This window comes from Alligator mississippiensis, chromosome 1, assembly GCF_030867095.1.
Source record: "Alligator mississippiensis isolate rAllMis1 chromosome 1, rAllMis1, whole genome shotgun sequence".
Lineage (NCBI taxonomy): Eukaryota > Metazoa > Chordata > Crocodylia > Alligatoridae > Alligator > Alligator mississippiensis.
In genome coordinates, this window is record NC_081824.1 from 111,364,763 (window position 1) to 111,386,660 (window position 21,898).

The 21,898-nt window shown below is 43.8% G+C and overlaps 1 protein-coding gene across 5 annotated transcripts in view; it reads right to left on the reverse strand.

Moving 5' to 3' along the window:
• PTPRK (protein tyrosine phosphatase receptor type K) overlaps window positions 1–21,898 on the reverse strand; it is a 621,814-nt gene that overhangs the window by 240,729 nt on the left and 359,187 nt on the right. For all 5 annotated transcript variants that reach the window (XM_059712907.1, XM_059712905.1, XM_059712912.1 and 2 more), the window contains one exon: window positions 18,852–19,145. In XM_059712907.1, coding sequence (XP_059568890.1) covers window positions 18,852–19,145 — 294 coding nt within the window. The remainder of the gene's footprint in view (window positions 1–18,851; window positions 19,146–21,898) is intronic.

Genomic DNA, 21,898 nt, shown 5'->3' on the forward strand with positions numbered 1-21,898 from the left:
TTTGATTGTGGAAATGCAGCCACATCTCTGCAGTGATCCAGGCCTGAAGCTGGGGGGCACTAGAGCATACCTCCCTGCTCTGCTGGAGCAGACAGCTTGAATCTGGAGGGGATCTGGGACATAAGTTCAATAAACTGATTTAACCTAAATCAATTAAGCCTGATATTACATCCATCCAAGTTTACCTTAAAGAAGTTTCAGCCATTTTGAACGCAATTTATGTGCGCTGAATTTGTTGTGTTACAGATTTGAACCAGTTTTTGATCGCTTGCATCAATTTGTGTGTAATTTCTGTCCCTAGCCTTAGTGGCCATTTATTTACTTAAATATTTAATAGCTTTTACAGTTGTTCTTTAACACCCTCTTTTATTACTGCTGGAATGGAAAGTATATCTTCAAATGAAGTGAATGCAAGATTTGGTTTTTCCCCATATACAATACATACAAGCTTAGTGAAAAGTAAAAATACTGAAAGAGTGAAATTTCAATTCATTCTGCCACAGGCAGTCCAAATTTGAATCAGGAGAAAAGAACAATGTTCCCAATATACAGATAAAAAGAAAGGTGCAAAAGGCCTAAGAATACTTCTTTCAGCAGAATGAAGTAATAGGAATGGGAATTTGGACCCTTACATGCTTGTTGCTCCCTTTAACCCAAACCTGAGATAGGCACATTGTTACTGGGATTGCGGAAACTGAAGATATTACACCAACATATCTTTTTGAGGAAAGAACAGAAGGGAAAGCAATGAGTGCATGAATGGGAACTATGGCCCTGCTAAGATACTCTTTCTTCAGCATAGTCTTTCTTTTCTATCCCTCTGCAACACTGTACTGTACTCCACATCACTACGGTAATAGTTGGAAAATAAAAGCAAATGGACAAAAATGTCTGATCTCTAACATACTAGATTGGGGTGCTTCATCAATTTGGAGTAGTATGTAAATATTTTGATTTAAGTTGTTTCCTCTTTAGTGGGTTGCCTTTTTGATCAGTGAAAAATAGAAACATAACAAGAGCCAGGTCTTAAAACTCTGAAACTGCATATTTCCAGTATAAATTCTATTTTTTTTTTTTTTTAAGGAATTTATATTACCTGTTACTACTATGGTACTAAGCTGTTAAAAAAACTAAGATCAAACGCAAAGTATCAGGTAAGGTAATTATAAAATATTTTGTCAATTGAAATAAATGTGTGCACACCTGCATACACATACTTACAGAAATCACATTTCTAAGAGAAGCACTCTCTGTAGCAAGAAAATGTATTACAGTACATTAAATCCAAAGCCTCTATTCCAGCTGTAAAGGAGTAAATACAGGAAAATAATAATAGTAACAACAACAATGTATCAATTGCTCAATCAGAGAGCTATATTTTTTCCAAAAGGACTGGATGGTCTTACCCTGCAGGGATTTTCTCTTGAAATGCACACATGCCAAAACTCCAAACTTTGGAGAAGTTATTATTTGGATCTGAGCTATATGGCTCAGGTAGGTTCTATAGATTTGTCAAGGGGTACAATATGAATTATTCCCCTGTGGCCACTCTTTTATAGCTGAAATAGCAGCTTTGGATTAATGTACTACAATACATTTTCTTACCACAGATAGTGCTCCTCAGGAATGTGATCTATTGACTGGTTACATGCACTTAGGATAAATCACTGAAATCTAAGTGCTGTTGGCACATTTTGTTCCATGACAATATGCCAAACAATAAAGGATTCAAAAAACTAAAAGTGGGGGGGGGGGGAGGAGAGGGGGGCACGCAACACACTGCCCAGTGCTCACTCTCACTTCTGTTTCTAGCTTTCAGCTGCTACTTCTGCTCCATAGCCTTTGTCTCCATCCTTTTCTGCTGGTCTGCTCTTCTGCAGTAGAACTCTGCCAGAAATTTCCCTACTGATGTTAAAAAATGTTAGTGTATATCAACTGGCTTTGGATCAGACTTTATATGCCCAAATAATTGAAAAATGTGTTTTCAAGTAAGTGACTATGAACCCCTTTCTGGCACACCTCCATTACTGGAGAATAGAAAAATACTGAGTCTGAAGCACTGTAGATACACCACCTTTGTCTCTGCTTTATTTTCCCAGCCAAGCAGCCATTTGAACAGGAATGGGAAAAGATCGGAATCCACATTCTCAGTTGCTTACTTCCCCCTGCTTTCTCCTGCGCTCCTCAAAAAATGTCGCCTTCAGCCACTGCTGAAGACTAGGAAAGCTTTCTTTTTTTCAGTTAGGTCAGAAACAACATCGGGCTACATATACCCCGACACAACAGCAGTACTAAATACAAAGTATAGATACACTGAAAACACATTGGCCTAGTGTGGGTTAGATAGGCTCAACACTGTATCAAAGGTAGAAAAGCTGCCTACTGAATCATCAGCACTATGTTCGAATGGAACTTGTAGTTCTTTGAGATCTTTCCGCCAAGTACTGACCAGTGTATGTCACTTAACTTGCAAATTCCAGCATGATTTTCACTAGGCTGCACTGCAACTCTCCTGCATTATTCTGTCCTTCCTCATGGGCCTAAGGCTCATTAGGGATTCTGTACATGGTATGGATCTATTAACTCGGTGGAGGTGTGTCAAAAATTAACAGTGTGGCCTCCACGACTTTCACTCTGATCCCTTTCCCTTGCCCTGTCTGCTGCTTTGCTTTCTGCTTCCTGCTGTGTGCACCCTGACCAAGCTGCTGTTCTGCGTTCTGTTTCTTGTCCATGCTCCCTGACTGATTTAAGGCTTTACTTTCTCCTCCCTACCCTATCTGCCATTGCACTTCCTTATCTGCCTATCCCCTCCCCAGCTTGCCATGTTCACACACGGAGGCTACCTGTGCCACTTGTGGCACTCATGCCACTCATAATGGCTGGCCATCTCTGTATTAACTATAGTAATAGATTTCATCTGCTGATCAACTGTTAACTAGTCCAGTGAGAAGAGTACAGGCCCAATGTTCCAGCATCCAAAATGTTTGCAATTGCCATGTGGGTGAAGTTTATGCAGGCTGAATGAACAGCTTTCTCGATACCAAGTAGGTAACTTTGAAATGGACTCCCTAAAAAACAAGGCTAACCACCCTTGCCCCCACACATGCTCAATTGAATAAATCCTGTTTTCATAAAATAATCAACTATGTTCAGTAAATTTGTAAGGAGTAAAAAAAGAGTGGAGTGTTTGGTATCTGCTAGTGACATCTTAAAAGTTTAAAATTAAGGCTGGCATAAAGCCCAGAAACAGTTTTGGATGCCAAACACATTTGTAAAAACAATAGTAACTTATAAATATTGGTGTAATGTGGGCACTCTGCAATGACAAATATATATATAAAAATAAATAGCCAGAATTTTGAATGATTCTACATTTTAGTCTAATTAATAGTATGTAAGCTGTAAATAGCAATACAAATGTGAAAAATACTAACTCAAACGTGGAATTAAATTGCTGAAAATGTGTTAAAAGTCCTCCTTCCATTATCTTAAGTGTTTTCATTTAGTAATATAAGATTATCTCTGTATATTAAGAAAGAGGCAAAGTTCAAAGCTTTTATTTGAAACCTTAATATTCCTGAATATTTTATTATATAACATTCTCTACTGGGTACATAATTTTTTTTTTTCGCTATTTAGTAGGGCTGTGTAAAGCTTTGGTCACCAAATCAGTGGTCGAATCTCTGAATCTGAACCGAATCAGGAGACCCTTTAATCTCTCCAAATAGAATGGAACCCTCCGAATCAATTCAGAAAGATTTAGCAATTCAGACAGACACAGATTTAAACGTTTTTCTACATACTTCAAGGTACCAAGAGGCTCATCAACACTGAGAGGCACTCGGGAACCAGCAGCGGGAAGGAGAGGAGGCAGCACACGTGTGTCCCGCACGCACGTGTGCCCTTCTTACCAACCAACTGACCGGAGGCGGCGGCGGCAGCAGCAGCAACAGAGGAATCAGCAGCGGGGGCAGCAGCAGCTGATCCCCCGAAGGTAAGTGGGGCGGAGGGACCCGGCGCAGCTGAGCCGGATCCGGAGGGGAAGCCCCCCGGGTCCCATATAGCTGAGCCGGTAGGGAGCCGCGCTCCCGAGCCGCGCAGCGCGAACAGAGCGCGCAAACAGGGAGGGCTAGGAAGGGGACTGTCCCCCCAGGCCAGGGGGCACCCCCGGGGCTAACCCTTGGGGGAGCAGGCTCCTGTGGCAGCGGATCCCCCCAGCGGGGGAGCGTAGAGGCAGAACTGCTGGCAGGCACTTCCGGGTAGACCGGGGCGTCTGATTGGCCGTCGGAGCGGGGCGGGTAATTCAAACCGCGGGCTTTAAAGCCACGGAGTGACGTAGTTCCCAGCACTCGGGAACCAGCAGCGGGAAGGAGAGGAGGCAGCACACGTGTGTCCCGCACGCAAGTGTGCCCTTCTTACCAACCAACTGACCGGAGGCGGCGGCGGCAGCAGCAACAACAGAGGAATCAGCAGCGGGGGCAGCAGCAGCTGATCCCCCGAAGGTAAGTGGGGCGGAGGGACCCGGCGCAGCTGAGCCAGATCCGGAGGGGAAGCCCCCCGGGTCCCATATAGCTGAGCCGGTAGGGAGCCGCGCTCTCGAGCCGCGCAGCGCGAACAGAGCACCCCGGCGTTTGCGCGGGCGTTCGCGCCGGAGGGCGGGCCAGGAGGGCCAGGAGTGGGACTCCTGTAGGGGTAGGGCGTAGACACCGCGCAGGTCTACAAACAGCAGCTTGTAGAATGGTGTCTACGAGGAGTACTGCTAGGGCCTCTGCCCAGGGGGACAAGGCTACCCGGGGCAGGTCTGAGGCCTCCACCCAGACCGAGCCCATGGGGGAGCCGGTGTCCCCCTACCTCCTGGCCTGTGGGGTATCCCCAGCAGGGCCGGGGGGAGCAGAGATTGGGGGCCCCCACACCTGTCCAGCAGGTGCCCGTCTTAGGGCCCTGGAGGCGCAGGTGAGGGAGCTCCGGGAGGAGGTTAGCAGGCTGAGGGGGATCAGGGAGGCGGAGGATGAAATTGACAGTTATTTCCTTTCCCTGCAGGCCCAGGCACCAAAGGAAGAAGCACCCCGGGGAATACCCTCCACAGCAGAGTGGCAGACGGTCACAGCCAGGACCGGAGCGGCACGCAGAGAACCGGTACCAGCTTCTCCAGTCCGACTGGTGAACAGGTACGAGGCCCTGGCGACCCTGCAGGAGATGGAAGGGGAGGAGGACACCCTTGGGCAAGAAGAAACACCACATTCTTCACACCCCAAACAGATCAAGAGATCCACGATGACCCAGAGGAAGAGGCGACGTGTGCTCGTCATAGGAGACTCCATCCTGAGAGGTACGGAAGGACCCATCTGTCGCCAGGACCCCTCGGCACGAGAGGTATGCTGCCTCCCTGGAGCAAAGATTCGGGATGTGACGGAGGTAATCCAGACCAGGATCAAGCCCACCAATTATTACCCCATGGTCCTAGTCCATGTGGGTACTAATGATGCGGCCAGGAGAACCCCCGATCACTTGATGGCGGACTACTGTGCTCTGGGCGGCGTGCTGAAGGAGTTCGGTGCCCAGGTGGTTTTCTCTTCCATCCTACCAGTGACCGGACGAGGAAGACGGCAGGAGAACTGCATCCGAGAGACCAACTGGCGGCTTCGGCAGTGGTGTCTCGAGGCAGGCTTCGGCTTCCTGGACCATGACCCGCACATCACGACGAGGGACATGCTCAGCTGGGATGGGCTTCACCTGTCCCCCAAAGGTAAGCGTGTGTTTTCTTCTAGGTTGGCGGATCTCCTCCGGCGGGCTTTAAACTAGGCTCGTCGGGGGGAGGGGAGTACGAGGGCAGGGGAAGCTGTGGACCACCAAACCATGTGGCACCCACAAGGACAGCCCAGCCTGAAGAAGGAGAACATTGGGAACTTGAAAGCCATGGGGAGGCCAGCACAACAGAACAGGTAAGGAACAAGAAGGTAAGAAACAATGGGCCCCATGGGACTGGGAGCGGGGGGGCAGCAAAGGCGCCAGTCGCAGGGCTCAAGTGCCTATATACTAATGCTAGGAGCATGGGGAACAAGCAGGATGAACTAGCGCTCCTGCTTGCAATAAACACCTATGACATAGTGGGGCTAACAGAGACCTGGTGGGATTCATCCCATGACTGGGCGGTACATATTGAGGGCTATAGATTGTACAGAAAGGACAGGTCAGGGAAGAAAGGGGGGGGGGGGAGGTTGCACTCTATGTCAGTGAGCAATATACATCAACCCTCATCAAGACAGAATCCGAGGCTGAGGAAGTAGAAGGATTGTGGGTTAGGCTACATGGGGGGCAAGGAGAAAGGGATTTGGTGGTAGGGGTCTGTTACAGACCCCCACACCAAGGGGAAGAAATAGATGCGGGGCTCCTGAGGCAACTCTCGGAGACCATAAAAGCTAAAGAGGCGGTAGTCATGGGGGACCTAAACTACCCGGACATCTGCTGGGAGACGCAGACAGCAAGGTCCCATCGCTCACGCAGGTTTCTAACTTGTGTACAGGACCTCCACCTGACACAGGAGGTGTATGGTCCCACTAGGGGGAATGCCATACTGGATCTGGTATTGGCAACGGGAGATGACATGATAGGGGACCTCCAAATCGGTAGCTATCTGGGAGACAGTGATCACCTTATGATAGAATTCAACATAAGACGGCGAGTGGGTAAGGTAACTAGTAGGGTGAAAGTGCTAGACTTTAGGAAAGCTGATCTCATTGCACTCAGGCGATTAGTCAAGGAAGCACTGCAGAGTAGGAGTTTTGATGGGATGGGTGCCCAAGAAGGGTGGCTGTGCCTAAAAGAAACGATCCTTTGGGCACAAAGCAAGACGATCCCCGAGCGAGGCAAAAGAGGGAAAGGGGCCAGGAAGCTTCCATGGCTGACCAGAGAAATCCAGGGCAGCCTAAGGGCCAAAAGGGGAGCACATAAAAAGTGGAAACAGGGTGAGATCACTAAAGATGAATATACCTCCTCTGCTCGTGCTTGTAGGGAGGCAGTTAGGCGGGCCAAAGCTACCATGGAGCTGAGGATGGCAACCCAAGTAAAGGACAACAAGAAATTGTTTTTTAGATATATTGGGAGTAAAAGGAAGGCCCAGGGAGGAATAGGACCCCTGCTAAATGGGCAGAAGCAATTGGTGACAGATAGAGGGGACAAGGCTGAACTCCTCAACGAGTTCTTTGCCTCAGTGTTCCTAAGCGAGGGGCACGACAAGTCTCTCACTGGGGTTGTAGAGAGGCAGCAGCAAGGCGCCAGACTTCCATGCGTAGATCCTGAGGTGGTGCAGAGTCATTTGGAAGAACTGGATGCCTTTAAGTCGGCAGGCCCAGATGGGCTCCATCCGAGGGTGCTGAAGGCACTGGCCGACGTCATTGCAGAGCCACTGGCAGGAATATTCGAATGCTCGTGGCGCACGGGCCAAGTCCCGGAGGACTGGAAAAGGGCTAACGTGGTCCCCATTTTCAAAAAGGGGAGGAAGGAGGACCCGGGCAACTATAGGCCGGTCAGTCTCACCTCCATCCTTGGTAAAGTATTTGAAAAAATTATCAAGGCTCACATTTGTGAGAGCCTGGCAGGGCAAATTATGCTGAGGGGAAACCAGCACGGGTTTGTGGCGGGCAGATCGTGCCTGACCAATCTAGTCTCTTTCTATGACCAGGTTACGAAACGCCTGGACACAGGAGGAGGGGTGGATGTCGTATACCTGGACTTCAGGAAGGCCTTCGATACGGTATCCCACCCCATACTGGTGAACAAATTAAGAGGCTGTGATGTGGATGACTGCACAGTTCGGTGGGTGGCGAATTGGCTAGAGGGTCGCACCCAAAGAGTCGTGGTAGATGGGTCGGTCTCGACCTGGAAGGGTGTGGGCAGTGGGGTCCCGCAGGGTTCAGTCCTTGGACCGATACTCTTTAATGTCTTCATCAGCGACTTGGACGTGGGAGTGAAATGTACTCTGTCCAAGTGTGCAGATGACACAAAGCTATGGGGAGAAGTGGACACGCCGGAGGGCAGGGAACAGCTGCAGGCAGACCTGGATAGGCTGGACAAGTGGGCAGAAAACAACAGGATGCAGTTCAACAAGGAGAAATGCAAAGTGCTGCACCTAGGGAGGAAAAATGTCCAGCACACCTACAGCCTAGGGAATGACCTGCTGGGTGGCACGGAGGTGGAAAGGGATCTTGGAGTCCTAGTGGACTCCAAGATGAACATGAGCCGGCAGTGTGACGAAGCCATCAGAAAAGCCAATGGCACTTTATCGTGCATCAGCAGATGCATGACGAATAGGTCCAAGGAGGTGATACTTCCCCTCTATCGGGCGTTGGTCAGACCACAGCTGGAGTACTGCGTGCAATTCTGGGCGCCGCAATTCAAGAGGGATGCGGATAACCTGGAGAGGGTACAGCGAAGGGCAACTCGTATGGTCAAGGGCCTGCAGACCAAGCCCTACGAGAGACTAGAGAAACTGGACCTTTTCAGCCTCCGCAAGAGAAGGTTGAGAGGCGACCTTGTGGCTGCCTATAAGTTCATCACGGGGGCACAGAAGGGAATTGGTGAGGATTTATTCACCAAGGCGCCCCCGGGGGTTACAAGAAACAATGGCCACAAGCTAGCAGAGAGCAGATTTAGACTGGACATTAGGAAGAACTTCTTCACAGTTTGAGTGGCCAAGGTCTGGAACGGGCTCCCAAGGGAGGTGGTGCTCTCCCCTACCCTGGGGGTCTTCAAGAGGAGGTTAGATGAGTATCTAGCTGGGGTCATTTAGACCCAGCACTCTTTCCTGCTTATGCAGGGGGTCGGACTTGATGATCTATTGAGGTCCCTTCCGACCCTAACATCTATGAATCTATGAATCTATGAGATGCTGGGACATATGTAGCGTCCTACAGGAGCGCAGGGGGCTCTCCAGCACGCACTGCAGCAGACCCAGAAGTGGACCACAAGCACTTCCAGTCCATTTTTGGGTCTGCCAGGGAGTGCACAGGGGGGCCACCTTGTATCCTCCCAGCTCAGTGACTTGTGTCTCTTGAGACTGGGGGGGGGCACCTGGGGTCCTCCTGTGGCCAATCACTGAGCTGGGGGGGGGCATAGGAGGTTCCCCCAAAGTGCCCCCCATACTCCTGTGGGACTCTCCATCCACCCAAGCATCACAGTGTTCACGAGGTGCACCTGGTACCTTGAGGTGTGTAGAAAAAAAATATTTAAAGTTGTGTCTATGGCCAAATCGCTGATTCTCCAAATCAGCATTGAATCTTCAGATTCGGATTCAGCTGAATCGAATCCGAGTCGAATATAGCCCATTTCGCACACCCCTACTATTTAGATAAAATATTTAAAAAAAATTATTTTACTTGTTTGACTTTTCAGGGGAGTGGGTAAACATCCCTTAAATGAAGTTCTTGAGCAATGCAAACAAACATAAATAATGAGTACCCTCAAAGCAAACCTTCAGTGGTCATATTTTCATACTTTGGATGTACTTAGGATCCTGTCCTTCTGTAATGCCATGCAAAACCAGCATCACAAACCCACACTACTTCAGCCACACAGCTACTGAATTCCCCCAAAACCCTTCCTGACAGGTTTACTAGTTCCAGCTACTAAACTTTCCAGCTCATCCCATGCATACATTCCCAGAAGAACAATCAACATGAACAAAATTATTACTGTTTGCATCATGCATATGGAAATGCTATAGGTATTCTTACATTCTGTTGTACAAAAATGGAATACTTGTGAGATTGTTAATGTGTTGAATCTGTACATGTAAATCTAAAGTTACTTTCTGTTGAATCTGCTAATGGTCATGAATGTACAGTTTTACTTTATGTTTACAATCATTCCATGCTTGCCAGTCTGCTAGCACTTTTTCCCATACTTATGGCTGAAGTCATTTATTTATGAATGCCAAAATGGGAGCCAAAATTATATAGAAACAACTGGAGCTTGTAATAGCAGCCTGGAAGACTGGCTTATGTATATAGAGTGGCTAGAGCAGTTTTCTTTGGGGTTTTTTTTTTTTTTTTTGGGGGGGGGGGGGGTTTGAAGTAAATGAGATTCCTGCAAGGAAACATGTAGCTACATGGGAAGAAAAACAAACAATTTACTGCACAAAATGCTCATGCTCCAGAAAACCCAGCATGCAAAACTTTTTAAACATTAGTAAAAACTGCCCAGGAGCACTTGGAATCCAAGCCACTGACTATTACAGAAAGGTTCAGATTCCATAAGAGAATTCGACTTTAAGGTGAATTTATTTCTTCTTTTGCGACAGGCTACAGATGTTGACAGAACATTGTGGCCACTTACACACATGTGAGGAGTCTGCTCCAACGTGCTGGAAATTCACATAAATTGATGTGCTCTGGCACGTCACATGCATCACGTGTATCAGTGGTGCAGTGTGCCTCTGTGCTGAGAAAATGATGGTGGTGCATTTTGAACCAAAACACGTTCAATGTGCTTTAGCTCAAAACACGCTGCCACCTTTTTCTTAGCACAAAGGTGTGGTGCGCCACTGATGTGTGTGATGCATGGGTGCTTTTAATTAGCACAGCCTTGTAATTTTAAGGATGGACTTAACGAGGTCCTCAGAGACAGATGTGTGAGTGGGCTACTTAATGAAGTCATACAAAGGAAGCTCATAACAGAGGAAAACCTCACCTTTAAAATACTGTTGAATTGGAGGGAGGAGGGGTGCAAGTGGCAGGGGCTTCCCCCAACCCTAGCACCTTCCCCACTAAATCCCCCATCCCTTTGCTGCTTGCCTCTCTATTGTTGCTTTTCCCTCCTCAGCAGCAGGGGACAGGGCAAATTTAAGACAACCCTCTAATAATTAGATTCTATACCAGGAAACTGTAACTAATTTATAATTTTTCAAGTATGGAATCTAATTTTGGGGAGCTGTCTTAAAGTTGAAGTTGTCTTAGATTTGGTTAAATATGGTATAAAACCTATATTCAAGGATGAAAAATGTCCCCTAGCTTAAAGAGCAAAATGGAGTTATGCACAGACAGGCAAAGGCACTTTAAATCTGGAGTACAGAGCGAAACAATTTAACCAGCACCTATATGGAAGAAAATTTACATTGGTCACAGGTCAACAAAATTCAGCTCTTTCACCTAAGAAAGGTGTGCCTGGGGCAAGTGCAGCATTTAAGCAATGAGGACTCTCTTTTAGCAGGTTACACTTATGACACTAAATACAAAAGAACAGAAGCACATAGAAATGCTGATGGACTCCTCCATTCAGCTGTGAAAGAGCCTTCTGGAGTAGAAATTGAATGTACTGAAACCGTTAATTTATTTCACTTCAGTCAGAGAATGCCCCACTGACCTGTAGTATCATTGGACAAGAAATCAAGCAAGATCCTGCACTGGCACTGGTATATGAAGCCACACTGAAAGGTTGGAGATATACAGACAATCGTAATTTATCACCTTTTTATGTAGTAAAGATGAACTTGTTGTACACCAAGGATGGAAGCAATTTGTATTGTTATACCCAGAAAACTGTGTACAAGATATTAAGAAGAGCTGCATGTAGGACACCTGGGAACTGTAAAAATTATTGACCAAAATATGACCAAAAAATAGAATACCTTATTAAGGAATGTATTAGATGCCAAAGATATAGATGTCCAAACAGGCAACATTTCACCCATGGAAATGGCCATCCTTTCCCTGAAAAAGGGCTCTATACTGATGTTGCAGGATCATATCTAGGGATGATGCATCTAGAGGTAGTGGACTCCCACTCCAAAATGGCAGGAAGTTTTCTGTGAGAAAGCCATTATAGCAGCACAGGCAGTAGAACAATTGTGAAGTCTGTTTGCAAGGACAGTATTTCCAGAACAACTGTAACTGACAATGGCGCACTATTCCGTTCAGGTGAGTTTCAAGAGTTCACAAAGAAAAATAGCATCCAGCATATCACCTCTGCACCATTTCTCCCAGCCACAAATGAACTGGCTGAACATTTCTTACAGTCTTTCAAAAATGCCTTGCTTTCCATGAAAGAAGAAGCAGGGTCCGTACAGCAGAAGATGGCTAGCTTTTTGCTAGCACACCAGAATGCAGTATATGCTCCATGTTAGAAATGGCCAGCTAAATGGGAACATGACAAGGAAGAGGTGCCCCTCAGCAGCTACATGTAGGCTAAAATACACTGGCCCATGATTACAAGGACCATAAAAAATGTCAGCTTGCAGTTGTGAGTGCATAAGCAAGTCCTTTGTCCTATCAGTGCATGTGGTGCCTAATATTGTTTGTCGCCTCCACGTAGACCAATTACAAAACACAGGAGTAATTACCAAACAGAGCACAGAAGCAAAAGTTGGAGCCCTGCCTGGTGTTGAGCAACTGGCTTTGCAACCTACAGTGACAACCCATAACACTATACCGGAAAGTAGCAATGCTGAAAATCTAGGACCTAATAATGTTGGGCAACCTACACCTGATGACGAGGCACCTGAATTTGACATGGATGAAGAAAGGCTACCTTCTCAGGACTCTATTCAAGGGCGTGGTAGCCTGCACCCAGGAAGGAAAAGTAAACGTGAACCTGACATAGTAGTCAGTGCATCACATTCTCAAGGATACAGTCAAGAAGGTGATTGACATTAGCCAGAAAAGAAATGTAAGACACCCAAGAGGCTTGCAGACTTTTCATTATGCTCCAGTCATTTAAAAAAGGCAGGGATGAGATATGTGAATGTGTTGAATCTATACATGTGAATCTGCAGTTACTTTCTGCTGAATCTGCTAATGGTGATGAATGTGTAGTTTTACTTCCTGTTTACAATATATTCCATGCTTGCCTGTCTGGCAGCAATTTCCCACACTTGTAGCTGGAATAACATATTTATGAATGCCCTGGACTCGCATAACAATACACTTTATGCAAGTAGTCCAGCATTTTAATTCTGCAGTTGACCATAGGAAGCTAGCTTCCTAACATCAACGTGTGTGCAGTCCCATTTTTTAAATGGGAAAGAAAATGTAAAAACAAAAGGCCAAATGATTTTTTTCCTACTTATTTTTGTTGTATGCTTTTTGCTGTAAGGAATTTCACTCCTGTATCTGTCTGTTCTATTTTCAAAATTAGTAACATTAAAAAAAAAAAAATCACAAACAAATATTCCACATTCAAAAAAAGAAAGAATGGAAAACAGTCCTGGTCTTCAACATTTAATTGAAGCAAATCATGAGTCCACATTGTTCTGCTAACAAATGTCTGAATCAGCTTTTGTGCCTTGAGGATGATTGTCATCGATAACTAGGGCTTTGGGATTGATAACTATCTTAGACAACGGTAAAAAAAAAAAAAAAAAAAAATCAATACATATGGTTCAATTTTCAGCTCTGATAAAGCTGCAACCAGAAGGGGAAAAACTTCATCCTTCCCTTTAGTTTATTGAAAAAATAGTGACACACAATTATTAAGAAAAGATGCTTGCAATGAAAATCAGACCACTCTCTCTATTTGCTCTACAGATCTACGTGCTTTACTGAAAATCACAAACTGCGCTGAACTTCAATAAAGTAGATAAAAGTAGCTCTGGTAGCTGTAAATATGTTTAAGTTCTGGAAAAAGGCTGAACTATTGACCTGCATTGCCACTAAAATACCAGTAAATCATAAAGCTGAGTTGTTAATAGTTACTCAGAAACAGAAGCCAACATAATATAGAACAACTTTTAACTTACAATTGATAAAGCAGACTAAGTGGACAGTTTTAAAACTGCAGTATATTTTATTTTAAGCCTTAAAAAGGAAAGGCAGATTGTACATTCCCATACCAGATGATATAGTCAAATGGAAACAATCTCACAGGAAAACATCCTTTCCTTATTGCCCAGTTATGCATTGTGCATACTTCCTATTCAAAAAAAAATCTTATTGCCTCTTATTTTATTTTGTTTTTATTTTTAAATGATTGAGAAGTCATTATGTGAACCATAATACAAGACAGCCCATGTAGATGTACTGAAATAATCACACACTTCAGGTGCATTGTGAGGCATGATAGTTTTTGAGGGTCCTCAAAATCAGCAGCATGTAATTACTTTTCTCTAACCACACACACCCTGGAGCACATTATTGTGCTTAGCAAATGGGCTTAAAAGTGGAAATAAAAAGAATACACCCTGTCTCTTAAGGGGGATAATGTAAGAAGCTCATGTTTTGCTTGGCATGTTTTAGTCTCATTTTTGTTGTTTAAAAACACTCAATTGTATCATATATTTGATTGCTGAGTAATACCTTTAATTGCCCACAGATGGATGTAACATGGCAAAACAGCATCTATGTAGTCACTCAGCTAAAATATGGGGAAAATCGCGTAGTAAATTCAGGTTACATAAAAGCTCTTTGTAATGACTTTTATGATGCAAACCATATCATTTTGCACCCCTCCTCTTCTTTGCCTTTAGCATCTTCTTAAAAAATAAATCACCAGCCATTGCTCTAGTTCAGTCAAGATGGCATCACTGACTACTCTTACCACCTACTAATTAAAGTACATGAATGATGCTTGAATAAGTTTAACCATACTTCAAATTGCTCAAAAGATGTTTTAGCAAAACACAAGACTAACAGATCAATAATACATTATTCTGAAATGTCACGGCATTTGTAAATTCTAAACACACTATGTGTAAAAGTCATTTTCAGTCTGCTCCCACAAATAAAACAACTGTTCATTCTCCAAATAAAATAGCCAGTAGCATTTTACTAACACATTTTTACTAATAAGTTAATGTACTAGTTATTACCTATAGTTGAACAAAAAATGTTCAAAACCAACAAATCAACATGAATGCACAATTATTTCTGTGTAGTAAAGGGAAGTAGCTTTCCACTGAAATTCCATTTATTTCCAGTGACTGAGTTTGATGTTACACAGGTTAGCAATTATAACTCACTTCAAAATTGAAACTAACACTTAGGAGTAATTTAAGACCACAAAATTGACAAAGAACATTGACAAAGAGAATAATGATACTGTGTGAAAAATAAGTAATCTTGTTTGATTACTTATCAAACCTAAGAGACCTAAGAGAATGAGACAATCTTTGTGGCAAGCATGGGACAACTTAGCCTCACATCCTCCCCTGGCCTAATCTGCTGCTCTACTTCCTGCTCCCTGTCCTCTATGCCACTGTGCTGCCCTACTTGACCCCTCCCAGATCTGCCATTTGCCATACAGAGGCTGCCTGTGCCACCCCTGACCTGGAAAACAGGAGATTTTCCAAAGAAGATACTGATGCAAAGATGTAATTATAGAGCAGCACAGTAAGTGACATGGGAAGTCACCAGGGTAACACTACTCGCCAAGGATATCACATTGTTAGCTATTTTATTGGCTTCTTCCTTGCTCTTAAACTTTCTTTCCTTCTTTTTGCTTTCATCATTTGTTTTCTAAAGACAAGGATCAGATCAAAGAGGATTACTTTAAAATAAATATTATTTAGACTTTATGTCGATTTTTCCAAGTTCTACAAGTAGCACAAAGGTATAGAGACCTTTGGGGTGGCCTTTCTTGAAAATAAATGTTTATCCTTATCATTTTGTGAGATGAGAAGAAAGAAACTCTGGTCTCGAATGGACTGAGCAAAGACTTGTATACTGGCTTCCATCCTGATTCAGTGAACACAACTGTACAAACTTGGGCAAGCCCCTCAGGGTGAGACTCGCAAAGGAACTCAAACACAAACTAGAATTTAGGAGAAAGTTAAGCGCTACATCAAAGAGAGGGATTAAAAGAAAGCACACCTCCAGGTGTCTACTGTTTTTGGTAAAAACTGACTTAGGCACCCAAAGTTCAGCTACTTTACATATTCAGAGGGACTGCCATCTTTGCTGAGATGAGCACTTTGGCACTTACGTCTCACCCAAAAGTATTTATTATTCACAAGTTAGGCACTTTTGTGCTTAAATTTCCAGAGGGACCTGCTTGGGTAGGCAGCAGACTCAAGATGAAGAAGTGCTTAACTGCTAGTCTAAGTCTAGGAAAGGAATGACATACACAGCTCTCTTCAACATGGTCTATTGGCTGGCTTACATGTTCACCAATGCAGCAAACTAGACATTGTGACTTCCAGCCCTGGATGCTTTACTGGGCCCATTTAAAGAGAAGGCACCTGGATATCAGCACTTCTCTTTTAGGCACAGGAAAGCTTAACAGGTTATGCCTATATCCATTTGTGAAACTCACTCTCAACCTGTCCCAATGTTTTTCCCTCAAAAAATGGATATGACAAATGCTACTATGGAATCAAAAACACTAGGATAACTGCTAATTCTACTGTTTATTGTTTCAAAGTTGTAGCATTAAAATAACAATGGATTTTCATAAAATAATGTAAGTATTATTTTTATATAGTTAATTCATGTGGGTAGAATGACACATATTTGTTTTAAGAATATATTAAGATTTCATTTGACATAAATGTGCATGTTATAATACTTTAAAAATTACACCAACTTTGTTGCCCTTGAATTTCAAGTTAAAGACAACTTGGGCCTCAAATATATTGTGAATTCCCTTCATGTTAGGCAATCTTAGTCTTTCACATTCTGGTAAAGGAAATTATACCATTTGAGGGATGGGAAGAAATAATTTGGACTGTGAGTCTTGGTTAGAACTCTTTAATATAAAAGCTGTTTCTAATGTCTACACCATATTTTTGGAGCAATGTCTAAAATATTTAAAAGAATTCAATCAACGCTTTAATCTGGATTAGATATCAATGGCTGTCATCTGACCCGAGATAAAACACATGAATCCTTCCACTCTGCAAGAGAGGAATATACTACTAAATTAGAAATAAGGTTAACTATTTCACTTTTCAAAATTGCCTGCAGTTTCAGCAATGCTTTAGGCTGAGAAGTTGTTTGTCTAGGAGGTTAAATGACCAAAGTGCCAAGAGCTACTAGGTAATGCGGTACTCAATTTCAAAATAAAACAGCATCAAGTCCTACTAGCCTAATTTTCTGGGATATGAACTCGTTTACCTGCTGTTTGATGACACTTATGTGCTATTAGCTCACTGACTTCTTTCCAGAGAACTAAACAGAATAAAAAACCTATATATATATATATAGTGGGTGTGCATGTGTGTGTATGTGTTTGCATGTATGCATATATATATATATTTGTACACAAACACACACATAAATATTATACAGTATGTATGTAATATAATCATTCAAGCCACTCAAACTCATTCTATGTAGAGACAGAGAGAGTTTGAATACTGCCTATTCTCTTATTGCTCTCACTGGGTGTGTCTACACATGCAAAGGCTCCAGGGTGGGTTTACTTTAGAATAATTTACTCTAGAGGAAACCTCACCCCAAGCAGGCATCTACCCGTGAAGGAACATGGAAGCAGGTTTGCATCTTCTGCCCCTGCCAGCCCTGCACTGGCCCCTGGCATCAGCCAGGGGGAGCTCTATGATCTTTGTGGGTGCTAGTCCAGGGGCTGGCATGGAGCACAGGCTGAGAGACACCTGTCTCCTGGTGAGGGCTGGGGGATTGCTCCCTGCCCCCAGGAGCTGCCTGCTGCTGCGGCAGGCTTCACCACCAGAGCCCAGGCGGAGACAATGTCCTCCTGCCCTGGTAGCAGGGAGCTCCCAGCCCCCACTCTGCAATAGTGAGGCAGGGGCTGAGAGATGATTGCTCCCAGCTCCCACTCTGTGATTGCGAAGCGGGGGCTAGGAGCTCCCTGCTGATGGGGCAAGAGGACACTGAAGGGAGAGTCCTAGTGCAGGGCACATTTGATCCCAGTTAGCCGTCTACATGTGCTGTACCGTGCAGTAATTACTCCCGAGTAAACGTGCTACTTGTATTTTCTGGTAGCAAATTTACTCACAATTAGAGCAAATTACTGCGCAGTAAGTGTCTGCACACAGAGACGGTGATGCTTACTGCACAGTAATTTGCTTTAATCTTGAGCAAGGTATCTTGTGTAGATGCAACCACTACTACATAAACATAAGAGACTTGGAATTAAGCCACTGTGACTTTTTTCTTCTACATTTTCACATAAATTTACATAGCATATTTCCTAGCTCTTTTTCTTACACCTACAGTACTACCAATCAAAAAATCACAAATCATACCCTAAAAAGTCATTAGGTTGAAGAGACAGACAGACAAATATATATGGATTATTTTTGTTTCCTGATACTGGCACTTTCCATGTTCATATTCACAAGTTTTTATTCTTTAGGTTAGTATATTTTTTTCTTTTAAATGAAAGCTTAAATCATCAGGCATTAACCTGAGTTCAGAAACTAGCCTTTATGAGAAATATTGAACATTACAAGAGTGGGCAACAATGCATTTACTTGATGTAGTAGAAATGGAGAGATAGAGAGAGAGAGCTCAAATGTAGATGACCTTATAACTTTTAACCATTTTTTTAAATAATTTGGTGGAGTCACTAGTAGGACGCAGACATTTTTTGCTTGATAAAAAACAAGTTAAGTGTATTTCAATTTTTGGCAATTCTTCTGTTAAGAGAAGAGGATCTTGTTTCAATACAACTGCAATTAGTAAACAGGGAAAGAAACATCTGACGACTGGATTTCTTGCAAGATGAGTAATGTTCCATCTTTGTCAGGGGAAAGTAACAAGGTATGGGCTCTCTAGTTCCCAAGATCAACACATGGAAACTTAGTTGACCCAACCAATGTGTACAAACAGGAAATAGAGTCCATGTCAGCCTAGCAGCTTTGAGATGGATGAGCATGCCAAAAAGTCGAACTGCTGCTATAGAAATACGATGATGACAATGAAAATGGACAAAAAAGCAGATCTTACCTGCACATTTGGTTCTGGTAATAAGTGGTGGGCCTGGCTGACCAGTTCCACCTTCTCCAGGCCTGGTGAGGAGAACACGAATCTCATATTCAGTATCTGGGTCCAAGTGCCATAGCTTATAAGTTGGTGCATTGACAGCATGGGTTTCTGTCCAAGTTCCAGATGTCATTCGATATTCCACTTCTTTCAAAATAATAGGTCCATCACCAATTATGGAATTAGCATTCAGTTGGATCAGCAAGTATGTTGGCCCAACACCAAGTAACTGGGGAGGTGCTATTGGTCGAGGTGGTTCTGTAAGATATTTTTAAAAAAATCAATGAATAAGACAATGAAACCTATAAAGGCACCACTAGAGACATACATACGTGCACACAAAAAACACAAATGTGTTTATGTGTGTTTGTGGAGGTATAGGTAAAGGTCCCTCTCAGTAGAGGAAAAAACTTTTGGCTAGTTATCAATAGAGATGTCAGAACTGTCAAGGCCAAAATCTCACAGATTTAAGGATAGGTGACTAGATTCTCAGCTGGTGTAAATCTGTGCAGCTCCACTAAAGTCAATAAGGCTGCATTTATTCATTTTATCTGCAGGCCTGAGCTTAGGGATTTCGTTGGTTTATTATCTAGTTACACATTTCCTGAAATCTAGTGCATTATTTAATGATAGTTTATGTATTTTTCCAGACAAAAATGTGGGACTTTGAATTTGAAAAGCATAACTCATTTTCTTTTATTGAGAGAAGCCATGAACATTCCCCTGCAGAAATAGTTGCAATGTCACGTTACACTATCTCCTTCGAGAGCTTCTTCAAAAAAAATCATCACAGTCCATTTCAAACCTGCCAGATGCAGTGCAGGGTGAAAGATAGGGAATTATATCAAAGGAATTCAGAATGCTTAGAACTGAGCAGCACTAACTGGAGGGTGACAAAGTAAACGTTCGTAGCGACAATATATAGAATTATTTAGCGATTCTACAAAAACCTTATACTGATATTTAAAAAAAAAAACATCTGAAAAGGACAAATAATGCAAAAATATACACTTTAAACAAATTGTATAGTGAAAGGATAATGAACTAGAGGGGGAGGGAGAAAAGAAAGAAGAAAAAGTCTAAGAAATTTCTGCCTAGAGTAGCACATTGCCTTAGAGTGATTTATTTTAAGAAACAATCAAAGCAACATGTACTTTTCTAATAAAATGAATCCACTGATAAACCTGGAAGGTTCATTTTCATTCCAGATGGCTCATATTTTGCCTAATTTGTTTCAGTTAATTAGGCACCGATTCTAAATTCAATGTACACAAGGGTTTTATGCAGCAGCAATGCAGAATTAACATAGCAACCCCAAGCAGACAGTGGTATTTGATTATAAGTAGTAGGGCTGTATAAAGCTTTGGTCACCGATTCAATTCAGAGCAGATGCGGCCTGATTCAGCGGCCAAATCTCCAAATCTGAATAGAATCAGGAGACCCATTTATCTCTCTGAATTGAACCAGAAACCTCTGATTTGATTCGGAGAGATTCGATGATTCAGACATAGACACAGCTTTATATGTTTTTTCTACGTACATCAAGATACCAGGCGGCTCGTGAACGCTGAGATGGTGGGGTGGATGGAGCGTCCCACAGGAGGGCCCCCAGTGTGCTTGGCAGCAGACCCAGAAGTGGACCAGAAGCACTCCCCTTTCCCCTTGGCTCAGTGACTGGTGCCTCCTGGGTCGGGGGGGGGAGGGGGGGCACCAGGGGTCCTCCCGCAGCCGATCACCAAGCCGGGGGAGGCAAAGGGGGGGTCCCCTGCACGCTCGGCAGCAGATCTGGAAGTGGATCGGAAGTACTTTCAGTCCACTTCTGGGTCCACTGCCGAGCATGCAAGGGGCCCTCCATGCTCCTGTGGGATGCTCCATCCACCCCACCATCCTAGCATTCATGAGCCATGCCTGGTGCCTTGTGGTATGTAGAAAAAAAAACAACATATAAAGCTGTCTCTGTGGTCAAATTGCCGGTTCTTCGAATCAGAATCAATCTTCACATTCAAATTCGTCCAAATTGACTTGGGATAGTGATCAACGAATTGAATCACTGTCCCCCGAAACAGGCCAAATCCAAATTCGAATCAAATACAGCCTGCTTTGCACGCCCCTACTAAGTAGATAAAAAAATCTTATCCAACCCAAGTAACAACTTTCTGCTCTTTCCTCCACCCCCTAAAGCAATACTCAGGAACTGGAGTATTAAATCCACCTTATAAAAGTGACTGTATAATCATGCTTAAAGAGGTCTTCCTCATACTGAAAACAATGGCCACCTGAAAAGGCTCTTATAGATTTGGAAAGGAGACTTCAAGAGCCTCCTTTACTTTCCACTGCCATGAGAAGGTGAAGGTTGAAATGAAGTTTCCTTTTCTTTCTGGACCTATCAGCAGTGATACTTTCTGGAATTACTGTATTTTATCACACACTCCCAAATAAGACATACACCTTATTTTAGGAAAGCAGAACGAAGATTCCCCCCCCCAGGCTAAATCCTGACAGCAGAGGCAACATACTTTCTACAGTATCAGCAAAAGTATTAACTCTCTCAGAGGTTGAGATTACACATTAGAGTTAGCATGTGCTAATTCTAAGCAATGTTAGTCTCCATGACAGTTAATAAGTACTAGCGATCATCAGTCACCTATTTGGTTTAATATCCTCTCTAATGTGCATTGCAATCAGAGGGCCGACAAACAGGTATGGCTAGGCACGGCAGGTTGGCTCCATACCTGCCCTGCTAGTCGGCCCTAAGCCGCATTATAGGCTGGGAAGGAGAGGAGGAGAGGGTCCTCTGGGCCACTTGGATCCCAACTTCCACTCCCAAATTGTCCCACCGCCCCTCATCAGCCCCCAGATCTCCCCTTGACTCCCGGATCACAGCCCTGTCCTCCCAATCAGATTGAGAACAGGGCACTGGCAGCACCAGGGTGTGTAGGAGGAGTTTCCTTCTCCAGCACTCACCTTTACAGCAACCCATGTCAATCCTATGTAGCAGGACCTAGCCCCCA